The 15,127-nt window shown below is 51.2% G+C and overlaps 1 protein-coding gene across 5 annotated transcripts in view; it reads right to left on the bottom strand.

Moving 5' to 3' along the window:
- The window catches only part of KCNMA1 (potassium calcium-activated channel subfamily M alpha 1), a 734,126-nt gene that overhangs the window by 505,503 nt on the left and 213,496 nt on the right, over nt 1–15,127 (bottom strand). For all 5 annotated transcript variants that reach the window (XM_030334400.1, XM_030334401.1, XM_030334398.1 and 2 more), the window contains exon 2: nt 5,370–5,531. In XM_030334400.1, the coding sequence (XP_030190260.1) occupies nt 5,370–5,531 (162 nt within the window). The remainder of the gene's footprint in view (nt 1–5,369; nt 5,532–15,127) is intronic.

Below are 15,127 nucleotides of genomic sequence, written 5' to 3'. Positions count from 1 at the left end.
GTGTTTTTCTTTCTCTTTCTTCAATAAATCATCCCAAAGATGGTAAAGCAAGTATAGCCTATCTTCTCAGTTCATGGGTTCGATTTACATGTTTCCTGGAGGAATATTTAAATGTAGTGGCATGGGAAGTAGGGGGAAAATAGCCAAACAGAGTGAATTCTAAGAGTTCTATCTTTGCTCAAGGAGCTGATGATTGTACGGGCAAAAGTAGTCTTTAAAGAGAAGCACAAAGCAGTGACCGTGTAAAGGGACTGAGGTCCGGTGCAGGCAACGTAGATACTACGACTCACACCTAGAGGTGAGGCCATGCTTGGCCATGATGCATAGTTTTTTCTTAGGGAGATAGCCTCTCTGAGATCAATGTAGAAATTAATATGAATATTCGGAAACAAGATGTTTAACAGAGGTGGGGTGAGTGTATGTGTGTGTCCACATTTAGCCATGGGTGTATCTGTGTGTCTGTAACTTTTCTCATTACAAATGGGTTCTCTGGGACTGTCACTCCTGTGCAGTATTACCTTAGAAAATTCCTTCCTAAGGAAGTTCTTCCAATTTCTGCCTTTCAATTTCTTTATTTATTAAATAAGGAATTGAATAGACCATGATCGGAAACCTGTGACTATGAAAAAGGATCTGGCCCACCGCCTGTTTTTGTAAAGTTTCATTGGAACACAGTCACACTCATGTATTGTCCATAGCTGCTTTCAAATTACAATGGCAGAGTTGAGTAGCTGGGACAGAGTCCCTATGGTCTGCAAAGCCTAAAATCTTTACTATCTGGCCCTTGACTGAACACCTTACCAACCCTGAAGTAGACTGTCTCTAATATTGATTTTTGCTAATGATTTTATAAAGTACAACCGAACAATACAAAAGCCTACTCTGTTTCTTGCCCTCTTTACTTCAGTATACTGCCTTATTCTTAGAAAGATTTCATTTAGCTCACAAAACTGTAATGGAGTACATAGCCACATACATGTAAAGTCTGAATAGGAGAGAATAAGGAAATCAGGACAAAGGGGAAATGAGCAAAGAGACACAGACGTGAAGTCCAGGGGATGTGAACACATGGAATGTAAATCCTGAGATGCTGTGTGTTTTCAGTGGGCCACGAACGTGGCTCGCAGCAGCCACTACAAGGAGAGGGCCATCATCCCTTTCCCAACTTCGTGTTCACTGAAGGTCCGCAGGAAGACCACAGCAATCCCTGGCACAGAGAACCACTTATCCCCGGAGTCTGTGCATACAAGGGAAAACACGACATGGAGTGAACAAAGTCCCAGCAATGCCCAAACAGCTAGGAGTTATCTCCATGGCATTTACTGCCCCTGAAATGTCCCTCAGTGTGGGCCAACCCCAAGCCCCAAAGTGGATTTTGTCACCAATTCTTCCAATATACTCCCCAGTTCTGAAATAAGCATGCATCCTTTTTATAGCCAGAAAATAATAAATATTTTTAATTTTTAAAAAAGATAAAGGAGAGGCACTTGGGTGGCTCAGTCGGTTAAGCATCCAACTTTGGCTCAGGTCATGATCTCACAGTTGGTGAGTTTGAGCCCCGCGTTGGGCTCTGTGCTGACAGCTCAGAGCCTGGAGCCTGCTTTGGATTCTGTGTCTCCCTCTCCCTCTGCCCCTCCCTTGCTTGCTCTCTGTCTCTGTCTCTGTCTCTCTCTCAAAAATAAACATTTAAAAAAATTTGAAAGATAAAGGAAGCAGTAACCCTTGCCAGCCTGGTGTCCGCTTTGATGCAGAACCCCTCAGCCATGTGCTCCAAGACTCTGTCCAGTCTTGCTATTTTTATGAAGCTAAGCCTGACTACCATGGCAGGAGAACCAGGCAGGCTATTCCGAGCCCCAATGCTGAAGCTCCAGGTGTGAACCATAAAAAGCATTGGGGAGTGGTGACTATCATTTATTCTTATTCACACTGAGCTCAACAACTTTATATCTAGTCTATCGATACAAATAGTTCACCCCCTAGATCTCTGTTGCTCATCTCCTATGCCCAGGGCCTGGAATAGTGTCTGGGGCAGGTCAGAAATAAGCACTCACTGAATGAATGGTGTGCTTGTCTGAGAGATCTCAGACAGCAGGTGAGTCAATAGATGTGCTGGGGTCGTCTGGAGAATCTTCCCCAACCTGGGCCTTACCCACAAATGCCTAGCTTTGACACTCTCACCTGTGACAATGAGACAGGTAAGAAAGGGGCCCAGGTGTGGCAGCCAAGCTCCTGTGCCAGGTGTCAAAAAAAATTAAACATTAAATAGGGAAACTCTGAACAGCTGGGTGTCTAGTCTTGCTTTAATCCCATTGTTGCAGGGATAAACATTTGGACAGCTCAAGACAAACACAGCTTTGGGTTCGGAACAGACAGAGATGCTTTCTCGTGCGCACTGAAACTTCTACGTGAAATCTGCTCCCTACTCAGAGCAGACACCCGCCCTCTCCTCAAGGAGAGGCCTGTTCCGAAGGCACCAAGACGCCTGCTCTCTTTGTGCAGCGGGACCAGGCCTGCTAGGATGGAGCCAGAACAGCCCGGGCAGGATTTTCTCCAAGGAGACCTTCAGAGGGCAGCTGGCATCAGGGGCAAAGAGGCGTAGGCAGACTGTGCTTGTCCATGCAAATGTTAAGAGAATCAGGCCAAACAGCCTCAGGATCTAACTGGCTCAGACAGTAATGTCAAAATGTCACAGCCAAAGCGACAGCTGACAGTGGCTTAGAAAAAGAAGAGGCATTATCTTCGCCTGGGAAGTAATGACACGGAAAGAGCACTAGACGGGGAGTCCAGAGGCCTGCAGGTACGAGCCTGGCTGTGTCACTCAAGGCTGCATGCTCTTCGGCGAGTTGCTGCCCTTCCTATGCTTTAGGTTCCTCAACTGCAAACTGGAGACACATTCATCGATAAGACCCGCTTGCTTGCTTCCTTGTAATGAACCCCGACAACACAACAGCAAAATGGGAGAGACGGAACAAATACAACATGGCCCTGGCCCTTCAACCTGATCGTAATGCGTAGTGCCGCACACAGTGCCTGGCTCACGGGAGGCTCTTGATAACGTTACCATGAGCGGTAGCGTCAACATGGCTACTGGTGCCCTTGGCCTCTTAGTTCTGCTTCCCTAGCACCACCCACGTCCACCCACCTGCCTGCACCGCGTGGTGCTCATTCAGGCCTGGCTGCGGCGGGTCCCCTGTGGTCATCTGCTCACGGCCTGTCCCAGCGGGGTAGCTCACTGTCCTGACGGATCCTAGCACGTCGCGCTCCCGCCTCACCAATCTGCTCCCTACTTTGTCTCCTTGTGTTTCTCTCGGCACAACCACCAATCGTGATGCCCCTCCCTCAAAATCTCCTTTTCCTGCAAAATTCAGTCCGCATTCTTTGGCTGGGCATTTGAAGATCTGACAAGCTGCCACCAGCCCATCTTCCGGGTCTTCTATCCCCTCAGGTGCCTCCTTGTTCGCCGCCTGGGCCTCGGTCCCTCAACGCTCCGCGCCCTTTCTCTGCTGCCACTGTTCCCTCACTCTGGGATGACCCCCTCTACTGTGTAGACATTCATGATGCTAGCTCACAGTTCAATGCTCATCTCAAATGTTCTCTGTTTTATTATGTATTATTTAGGTATTCTTCTCCGCTTCTGGCCCACTAAGTGGTCCCTTTCTTATTTTCAAGCTCAGGGATGCTTCCATCTCGGATTATCTTCTCTGTCATCAAGCATGTGCTCAGTTCATCTTGAAATGGAAATTTTAGCTCAAAGGCTCCACCCGGTGAAGCGCCACGAGGCTTTCTTGATGGCCCCTGTGTCCCCACACTCAGCGCCCCCTACGCACACCCACACGATGCTCGTACTCAGCGTTTCTCCTCCACACATTCCGTCAATAACTTCCATCCACGGTGCAATGGAAGTAGATCATTCCTTGTTTTCCACAGGGCCGCAAAAAACGCCTAGCCAAGTCATTCTGGTAACTCTCGGCTGATGCCGATGGAGAAAATTAGAGCTGTCGACAGTGGCCATGCAGAAGCGACAGGCGTCACATTTGTGCAACCAAATTGTCTGCTGTTCCTCACCCACCATCACCACCACAGGTATAGCATGCACTGCCTGCATTTCTTTCCCCATGAATGCCCAGACCCAGAACTCACCCTCCGTCAGCTTCCCACACAGAATCCACTCATACACAAGCACGAAACAGCAATGGAGCCTTTGCTGAAGAAGACTGTGCAGGGAGGTGAGGAGGCTGGTAACGGAGCAGAGCCTGCGGCAAGCGACCTACAATCTCACATTAGACGCTCCGTGCCACCCGGTCTCTCCTGGGTCCCACCGACCCGGGAGGTCCTCCTCCATGCAGCATCTGGCCTCGTCAGTTTCCCTCTCCTCCTCTCCAGAACCACAGCTTTAAACCTCTCCCATTTCTATGGTGCCAGCAATCAACATCAACCACAGCTTCTGGACTTTCCAGAAAGCTCTGCTCCCAAAAGCTCCCTCAGTTAACAGAACCCTGTCCTCCTTGACAGCTGTTTGGCCACCACCTTTGTGATGCGAGCATGACAGTCAGTGTCATAGTCCCTCCCTCAAGCGGTTTGTGGCATAGTCATCCCAAACATGACGTAGAGTTGTCCCCAAGAAGGATTCTGACGGGTGAAACTTCTACCATCTCCCCACATCTATCGTCACCTCCTCACCAAGCTCTCACCATGAAACACCTTGGGTGTGGCACCTATTTTCCAATGGCCCTGCCTTATCTTTGGTTCACCTAGCTGTCAGGACACTCCCATTCATTCTTTGAGTCAAATTAGTCTTGACCAAGCCCCAGCTTCAGGCCCAGGAAGGGCAGCCCGTACAAAACAGCTTCCAGAATCGTAATAAGAAATCATTTGGAATGCAGCATCCTTCTCAGGGAAACTTCTGACCCAGAGCAGACCCGACAGAGCCAATGGGCACATGCCGAGAACTCTATGGATCCTGGCATTTATCATTTATGGGTTCTCTGTGGAATTTTGAGCACAAATTTCTTTGACTCCCTTCTCCTCTCCAGGATTATCAAGGTGTGTATGTGTGTGTGTGTATGTATGTGTGTGTGCACATGGTGTATGTGTGCACACTTGTGTGAGTGTGCATGCACACACTCTGCTGGCAGAGGAAATGTCCTACATCCTCCCCAACATACCCCCTTCACCCCAGGTGCTGGCCCACTCTACAGATCCTCCCTCATACCTCTGGCTTACATGCACAGAGAACCAGCCTCTACTCCATGACCCGCTGTTCACCCCCATTCCCCAATAATGGGTAGCTTAGAGAAGACTTGGGAAACATGGTAGGATCATGGACCAGACAGCAGGCCTCCCTGAGGAGGAAGGTGTTGGGGACTCACCAGGACTCTGCCAGTCAGTGTCTGGGCAGATATCATCACCCCCGCCCAGTCCTTCACAGAGGTCATCCAGCCGACCTCGGCTGCCACTGCCTCCTCTTTTTCGTCCACTGGCTTGAGAGTGCCATCCGCCTGGCTCGAGCCATTGTTAATCTTCTGGGCCTCCTGGCAACAGAGAGAACAGGGTTGAGAACAGGAACCAACTGGATTTAGTAAACACAACCTACCCAAAAGAATCAAAGTTGGAAAGGTCCTGGCTGACATGGATGCCGGCTTGAAGGTACAAGGGGCGAGGAGGTGGGATAGACTATGGCTTTGGTTTTCTTTTTTATCTTTTTTAAAAGAATCTTTTATTTCCTTTTAAAATATCTTTGTGAAAGAAAGAAGAATGAAATTATTCTCTTTCCCCTTTAAAGAAAACAACCACTAAGTTCCGTAGGGAGAGCATCCTGTCTAGGGTCATGGAGTGACTACAAGGAGGCGAGGTTGGCATGCCGCCCACCATTCATACCATCCTCACAGGAGCACCCTGTCTTTCTGAAGGAAATCTCCATTTGCTCATCTCGATCCATATAGTTCAAAAGGAACTGAAGGCCCACGCTTGTCCCAGGAATGGAGACTCCATTCCATCCCTCAGGAAACAGAGATTGAGCCAGTGATGGTCACATGACCCATGCCAGCCCAATACACTTCAAGCCTGGGACTTTTGCTGGAAAGAACAGGAAAGGCAACCCTTCCCTGAGAATGAAGCCACCACAGAGGAACCTAGGAGAAGTGATAGAATACTGGTGTCATCATTTGAACACCTGAATCCAGCTGTGTCTGAAATCCACATAAGACCTTTTTCAATAACTTTTTAAAATGTTTTATTTATTTCTGAGAGAGCACAAGTGGGGGAAGGGCAGAGAGAGAGGGGGACAGAGGACCCAAAGCAGGCTCCTCACTGACAGCAGTGAGCCTGATGTGGAGCTCGAACTCACAAACCTCGAGATCATGACCTAAGCCAAAGTCGGACGCTCAACTGACTGAGCCACCCAGGTGCCCGCAGACCTTTTTAATTACAAAAGAGAATAAATCTCCCTTCATGGCTAAAAACATGCTTGAGGAAACAAGGCTGACCTCTTCAAATAACCGAGCCCCACATGGGGCCCTAAACTGCACACTTTTGTACACAATGTGCCTTTGCCTAAAACACTCTTCTCCCACAGAAGGTCACGGCTTACTCCCTCACTTCCCTCAAGTCTTTGCTCAAATACCACCTTTCAGTGAAATCTTCTCTGGCAACGTTTGAAACTTCCAACCCTATGGGGCACCTGGTGGCTCAGTCTGTTAAGCATCTAACTTCGGCTCAGGTCATGATCTCACAGCTGGTGGGTTTGAGCCCCGCATCAGGCTCTGTGCTGATAGCTCAGAGCCTAGAGCCTGCTTCAGATTCTCTCTCTCTCTCTCTCTCTCTCTCTCTGCCCCTCCCCCACTAGCACTCTGTCTCTCTCTCTCTCTCTCTCTCTCTCTCTCTCTCCCCCTCCCTCTCCCTCTCCCTCTCTCCTTCAAAAATAAACATTTAAAAAAATTTTAATTCCAACCTTCCTTCCAACAGCACCACCTTTCAGTTTTATTTTTTACTTACAGTCTGCCTCCCCTACCAAATGCTGTACCTTGAGTGCCTAAAAGTGTGCCTTGCATATAGGTGGCTCTATAAACATGAATGAATAAATAAAAAGGGTTATAAGAGCCAGCCCTTCAATGTGCTTAGGACTACCAAACAAAATACAGGACACCTAGAGAAATTTGAATTTCAGATAGACAACATATTTTTTACATGGCACATGGTTATACGAAACACATTCGTTATATAAACTTTAAATTTAAATTTAAATGGGCCCCCCCTGCTCAAATACCCACTGATATCATTTCTGCAGGTACAGATGTATAAAAAGATACCAGCAAATTATATTCACCATTTAAAACCTTTGAATTAATTTTCAAGAGGCGCCTGGGTGGCTCAGTTGGTTAAGCGTCTGACTCTTGATTTTGGCTCACGTTATGATCGATCTCACAGAACGTGAGTTTGAGCCTGAATCGGGCTCCATGCATTTGGGATTCTTTCTCTCTCCCTCTCTCTTCCTCTCTCTGCCCATCCCCACTGCCTGCTCTCTAAATAAATAAATAAATAAATAAATAAATAAATAAATAAACTTTTATAAAATTTAAAAACGGAATTAATCTTGAAGGCAAACAGACCCTGGGGACATTGTGAGTTGGAGCACAGGAGAGAAGCCAAGGCAGAGGTGAAAACCTTTGTCTGCAGTGAGTGGGGATGGGGTGAGTGAGGAAAGGAGAGCTGAGAGGCATGGGATGACTCATCCTCTTGGGGACTTGCAGGCAGGCAGGAAGCTGCTCCTGACACAGGGTTCTCCCCATCCGGCCTCCCGTGGCTCAGGGAAGCGGGAAGCCAGAAGAAGCATCAGCACCACTGGGTGCTCATGTTGCATTTCCAAGTATATTTGGCCCCAGGAAGCTAAAATCGTCTAAGAGGAGGCTGTGGTAAGAGAGTCACAGGGTGGGTACATTTGGGGCCACCTACTGACATCTGTGGAGTCTGCTGCCTGAGCCAATCTCAGTGGCCTGTTAGGACCCTATGTCTTGACTATGTGGAAATTCTGCACAAGTGGGTGTTCTGGAAATAACAATGGTCCTGACCCAGGGGCCCTCACTAAAAGCCTTAGTAACTGAAGGTGTAGTTTCAGCTCTCCTGCGCATGGGACCCCCCCGGCCCCCGTAAGATGGGGACAAGAGGGCCTGCCCCATAGATGCACACAACGCACTTTCAGTTCATTAGTCCTACCACCTCCCGCCTCTCCTTGAGCCACGACACTCTAAAGCAGTGCTTCTCAAGTTCAAGTGGGCATCAGAACCACCTGGAGGCCTTGTTAAAACAGAGTGCTGGGCCCCACGCCAGAACCTGCATTTCTAAAAAGTTCCCAGAGAACACTCATGCTGCCAGTCTGGCACCCCACTCTGGGAACCCCACTTGGAGAACCACTGTTCCTAATCGTGCCGGCATGGCTTAATCATCCCTGCCCTGATCTAAAATGGGACATGGATCTTTCCCAGCCTCCCCCTTCACCCAGGACAGAACCACCTGCTTCTTTCAGAACTGGAGAATGTGGGTGGACAAGGGAGAGGTCGGGACAGGGCAAAGCCCTCCAATCAGAGGCTCCTGCGTCTCCCTCTGAGCAGCGCCCCCCAGCAATGTGTCAAAGCTGGTCCATGGCCACAAGCTGCTCCTCAGCCCTGGAGGTTCAGGGCCCACAGCCACCCCGCAGGCCTTGGGACCTTGGCGGAGAGAACCTGCGGGAAAAGGGCCGGCAGGCAGGGAGTCTTCCCCAGTCACAGTGGTTTCAACGCATCAATAATTCAGAGCGCAAGACGTATATTGCACATGATGCCCTTTGCCAGCCCTCTTAACTATTGTTTTACAAGGCATTCATTATTTTAATTACTTTATGATAGGCAAGGACAAACAGAGACTAAAGAAAGATAATGCCCTTGTTATTATTTGCTTACACTAGATGCTGTGGGCTTAATTACCACGTGTGGGAGGCAGGACTAGGGCAGTGGCAGGACAGCGAGGACGCTGCAGCTCTGCAAGGACACTACCAGCTGTCCAGGTTAGCCATGCTTGGCCTGGGGGAAAGGCCCCCGCCACCTCTGACCTTACTTTGGCCAAAGCATTCCTTGCTGGGAGCAGGTACGGCCCCATGCTCTGGAGAAAAGAGGGTAGAGACCCAGGGAGGAGGCTGTATCCTTGTGGAGACACACAGCAGGGAAGGAACGGGAAGGGACAGTGCCCAGTATCATAGTCACTGGCCACCATTTATCAAGCCAGAACTGGGTGCCAGCAACTAAAACTTTAGTGCTTTCCATATACGATTTGGTTAGGGTTTATAATAAATCCAACAGGCAGGTGAAATATCCCCATTTTACAGACAGGGTAACTGAGATCAGGTATTTCTTAGCGGAAGACACAGAGCTTGAGAGGACTTGATCAGCTCTGCCACTTACAAGCTGGCTACCATGGGCATGGTAACTCATGAACCTTGCCGCCTCCATATACAATGGGGACAGGCACACTGGCCCCATCCAGGTGGTGGCAAAGCTTACGTGAGACAGACAATACACAGCACGTGGTATGGTGCCAGGCAGTAACAGTTGCCCAGACAGCACCCACGGATGGGACTGGCCTTCAAGGATATTCAGCTAAAACGGCACCACTTCATTGATTGGTGGCCCTGAGAGGGACGCTAATAACCCACTAGGCGGGGACATTGACCCAGAGAGGAACCTTAACAAATAATTACAGAACAAAGGATAAACGCGTGTAGGTTCTAACAGCTATGACTATTCAATGAGGCGATGGGCCCCTGGGAAGGAAGGCAGCATGACTTCTGGAGGGGTTCCATCAGGAGTTGTGTGGCATCCCCCCAGGGCAGCAGGGGCAGGGATTCCTACATAGAATGAGCCCTGGACCAAGTGACCTCTTAGATTCTTAGATCCCTTCTGATTCTGAACTCCTTCAGATCAGCCTCCCATTGGAGATGAGGAGACTGAGGGCCAGAAGGAGGCTGCCGCTTGGGTCCCAGGACATCACTCTCTCTCCAATGCCCCCAGGACATTGCTGGCGTTGGGGGGGGGGGGCAGGCAGCCCTTTGTTCTGAATGGCAAAGTGGGCATCCATCAAACCTTCCACTTCCCACTGCAGAGAAGGACCCAGCTACCCTTCAGGGAAGACACCTGAGCAGGGTCAGGCAGGCTTCCCTGAGCATCAGGAGCAATCTGACCCTGATCCCCACTCATTCTGTGTGTGTGCACCCCTGGGTGTGTGTGTGTGTGTGTGTGTGTGTGTGTGTGTGTGTGTGTGTGTGTGTGAGAGAGAGAGAGAGAGAGAGAGAGAGAGAGAGAGAGGGACCCCACAAGTTACAGGCTCCAGCTACCCTGGCCTCAGACAGGACACCATGGATTTTCTGAAGAGACTGCGAGTGGGTAGGGCCTGCGGGCATGTCCTGAAAGCTACAGATCCAGCAACAGCCAACCCCTTGAGAAAGGAGTTCAGTCTTGCTTTGGAGGCCACTCTTCCCTCCAGCCCTGCCTTCTGTCTCTACCAGAGTCTTACGTAAAACAAGCCACGCTACCTCCTGCAGACAGCACAGGACAACATCTAATCTCAGTGCCCAGCCCGGAGGACGAAGAGGGCTGCCGGGCAAGAGTGCAGGTACAGGGGTCTGGGGGTACACTGGAGAGCACAGTGGCCGGCAGTCCCCTCCTCCCGCCTGCTCACACAGGCAGCCTCTCACGGGTCTCACACCTCCTGTGTCACCTGTGGCCAAGGGCCTGACTGGACCACAGGCCCCTGGTGCTCACTATACAGAGCACACATCTGCTGGATATTTAGGCATTGCTTCTGAATCATACGATCAAAGACGGAAACCTGAGAAGGGACCTCGGCAATCCCTTCGGATGCCAACCCCACTCACTATACAGATGGGAACACAGGGGTGGGGGGTGGCTGGAGAGGAAGCCACATGCCCAGTCCCACCCAGCCCAGCCAAAAGTGAAGCCCCAGCGGCTCTGTGGCTCTCATGCTTGTTGCCTCCTGGACAAGATGATTCTTCCTCCCAAGTGTAGCCTAAAGGAACCAGCCACTCCCTAGCACACCCCTCTGATGCACCAGCCTGCAGCTTGGCGTTCGGGTGTTCCTGGCACTGGCAGAAACGACTGGTCCAGGCTTTGAGTCAGGGGCCATGGTAGGAAGCAACCTTTCTTGTCTTCGAAGGGCCTGGCTTTCCCTAGCAATGGGGGCAGCCCTGGCCCCTCACTGAAGAGCAAACCTGTTCTAATCCCAGGACCCCACAGCCCCCAGTCCTCAAATCTAGGTCCCCTCTGTGTCTCTCCTCCTTCCTGAATTGGACCCAGTATACTGCAAACTTTGGGTTTGTGGTGTGGTAGGAAGAGCTCCGAGGGTCAAAATACTTAAAGCCAAGTCTGGTTTTTCTGGATGGCCTTGGACTAGTCAGTCCATTTCTAAGAGCCTCTTCTGTAAACAGCAATGAGTGCTGCCTTGCAATCTAATAAGGTGGAGCATAGCACTTTATGAAAGCACCGAGTGGGATGGGCAATGGTGGCATCACTGTTCTCTGCTCCTGGGCAGGAAGCAATGCTGCTCTGGAGAAAGGGGTTCCAGACCCCAAAGCCAGGCCTCACAGAGCCCATGGCTCAGCTGTCAGATCCCCACCCAGCTGCATCTTGCAGGGCAGGGCCCCCATTATCTCTCTGAGCCCCAACAGGATGTTGCAATTGCCAGGTGCTGCCAGGTGGCCCACTGTGCTGGCCACACCCTCCTGTGAGACACATCACACCTGCTCCCACCTGGCCAGGCTCACTCACCCCAGGCACACTCGTACCCACACCTGTCAGGCAGAGCCAGGTCAGGCCACCCTGGGCACCGCACCTGCTGCGTGACTACAGAAGGGATGGGGGTCAGCTGCTGGGAGGAATCCAGAGTTCCCTTCCTGCTCCTGCTGGGACTGCCCCCAGTAGGCCCACGTCTGTCTCGAGTTTGATTTCATCTGGGTTCTTTGGACACAGGTTCCTCATCCCAGATCTGGGAAGTTGCTTAAACGGTGATCATCTGGTAGGAAAACTACTCTTAAAAATGTAAGTCAGATTATGTTGCGGCTGTGCCGACACCCTCCTGTGGCTCCTCGTCCCACTTGGGAGGATAAGTCACAGCCTAACACAGTCCAACGCACCCAATCTGTCCGCGCCTCCCACCACCCTCCTAGTCTCCCACTCACTCACTCACTCCAGCCCAGTCAGCCTCCTTGTGCTTCCAGAATGTTCCAGGCTGCTCCCCCCCAGCCTAGATAGCCCCTTGGCTGCTTCCCTCGCCATTCTCGGGTCATTGTCACCTTATTACTGAGAGGCAATTACTGAAAATGACACCCTCCCCACCCTGACCACCCCCACCCTTGCTCTATTCCTCCTCAGAGCATTTATACGCTGCTAGCCTGCCAACTTCGATCGTCCCTTATGGTCTATAAGCTCCACAAGGGAAACACTTCACATTTCTTTTGTCCACTGCCCTGTCCTCAACGGTGGAGCATTGTGAGCTCTGAGTAAGCACCTGCTCCATGTGGGTGAGAGACAGGAGCCAAGGGTTCAGGAAGGAAGGGAAGAGAGAGGGAAGAAGGACAGCTGCAGCAAATGGGAAGTCGGCTCCAGGCCCGCAGAGCATCTGGAACGGGTGGTATTACTAACGAGGGGTAACGACACTAACACGGGCCACTGCCGCTGAGCGCCACTGCAGTAACTCTATGGCGCAGCCAGGAATGCACTGGCAGCAGAGGAGGGGATGAGTGGCTGGCCCAGGAAGACACAGTCAGAATTGTAACTCAGCTGTCTGACACCACAAAGAGGCGAGTACCTGTCCTGACGTCCTTCCAGGGACAGCGTGAGGAGTGAAGGGGATGATGTGTGCAGAAGGGTTATGGACTACTGCAAAGTGCCCATGAAGGGTTTATTACCATTCTGAGCACTCGATTCACCCCACTTCCGGGTACCACGGGTACCGCAGAGACCCTTCTTCAAGGTCCCCATGCCTTGAGAGGGTGATGAAATCAAGGACAGAGAAACATGGTTCCTTTCTTGGCCAAGAACCAGCTTGGAGACATAAATCACCCTTCACAGAGCAATGCATCCAACTGGAAATGAACATGGCCAGCTGACAGGCCGTGAAGCCTTCCTCCTAAGCACTAAGGTGTCCTATGCAGATGTGGCTGAAGGTGGAGATAAAGCTCCCCAGGTGCTTCTGCATCCTTGGAGGGCCTCAGCAGGCAAATCCTCAAGGAGTCCCGCAAAGCCTGAGGCACCTCTGGGGTGTGACAGGGAATCGGGGGACACTGCAGGGACGGGAGCCAGCCCCATCCCTCGAAGTCCCATAGCTGCGCCCCCTGCCCAGAGTCTTGAGCCACAGGCTATTTCCTGGATGTTCAACTTCCACAGGGCTGTGGGGGAAGAAAGGATCCAGAAACCTCCGTCTGTCCTCTCTCTGGCTCTCACTCTGAGTCCCACTCTTCTTCACGTTTCCCTGGTCATCATCAGAAACCCATTTCCCGGAGCCTATACTGAAGGATTCTGCTCCTGAACTATCCCTTTCATCCACCTGGAACCCCAACCCTCACCCCCTCTCCAGTGGCAGCTCCCCACCTCTCCTGCACCCTCTTGTCCTCAAAACTGACCCAGCAGCCCTGCATGCAGCTGCCCTCAGCTGAGCACAAGAGTCTTTCTCTCTCACTAGAGGAATGGTGGCAGGCGAAGAGCTCTGGGCTGCAAGTTAGGAAGCTGGCATTCTAGCCCCAGCTTTTCCAGGAATAGGCTGTGTGGCCTTGGCCAGTCATCCAACCTCTCTGAGCAGAGCCCTCAAATGAGAAATGAGAGGGAGCAATGGGTTAAGCCCATAGTTTTCTGTTCATTGGGGCCCAGCATCGCATAATCTGTGAGACGCCTTAGAAGGTTAGCAAAGGAGGGTAGAGGAGGCAAGGCTATGGCCCCCGTGAAAATCCAAGCGGCTCTGCATTGAGCCATTTTCACCAAGTAAGGTCCCGTGCTAGACTGGGTCTGAATGAAGTGGTTTTCTGTGGGGAAAAAAAAAAAAAAAGTTTGAAATCCACTGAGTCAAAATCCATAGGCCCATTTTAGCTTTTAAAAAATGCTTTATTGGGGTGCCTGGGTGGCGCAGTCGGTTAAGCGTCCGACTTCAGCCAGGTCACGATCTCGCGGTCCGTGGGTTCGAGCCCCGCGTCGGGCTCTGGGCTGATGGCTCAGAGCCTGGAGCCTGTTTCCGATTCTGTGTCTCCCTCTCTCTCTGCCCCTCCCCCGTTCATGCTCTGTCTCTCTCTGTCCCAAAAATAAATAAACGTTGAAAAAAAAAATTAAAAAAAAAATGCTTTATTTTGTGGCGATGATTATGACATTCCGGGGCACAGTTTGGCCTAAGACCCAGAAATGCTTGAACTTTAGTATCTGTAAACCCACGGGGCTAGCGGTACCTCCATGCAGGCTACTGGCTCCTCTGCCTCAGGCCTAAACATTGGGGAACGGTCCTCCAGACACCCCTGCTTGTTCCAAACAGGCCCACAGGAAATCCCTCCAGCAGCCTCCTTTACATCCTGGGTGTGTGGCCCAGCAAGGGATTCTCTCAGGTACTGATAATCCTATGTATTAGGGATTAGGCCGATTACCTAAAGCAGCTCAGGCAAATAAAGCATAATGTGGGCACCGCCAGCTGGGATTTTCATGGCGAGAGCTCTGCAGAGAAAGGAAAAGGAGGAGTGCACTGCTCTGCAGCACAGAGAGGGGGTAGCCCCGACACATAGGGGTGGGGGCAACAGGGCAGCAGAGGATCTGGGCCCCACCTGGAGCTGGTGTGAGGAGGCAGTGAGACTGGTGTCTACCCTGGAGAAGTTCCAATTATCACACCCCTCCCTTGCAGCTCAGAGCGTCCTGTCCCCGCACCTCACAGCCTCCCCATCCATCCCCCGGGAGCCCACAGGGGCAGGAGGACCCGCACGCATGCCAGATGAGCCTACCCAGCAGCTATTACACTTGCTAACGACAGGCTACACCTCTAGGGAAGGCATACAGTGCCCACGGACGCAGGCCACAGGAGCTTAAAAAGAAGGCTGGACAAAGCCAAGTGCTCT

This window comes from Lynx canadensis, chromosome D2 (assembly GCF_007474595.2).
Source record: "Lynx canadensis isolate LIC74 chromosome D2, mLynCan4.pri.v2, whole genome shotgun sequence".
NCBI lineage: Eukaryota > Metazoa > Chordata > Mammalia > Carnivora > Felidae > Lynx > Lynx canadensis.
This window is presented reverse-complemented; position numbering and strand designations above follow the sequence as displayed.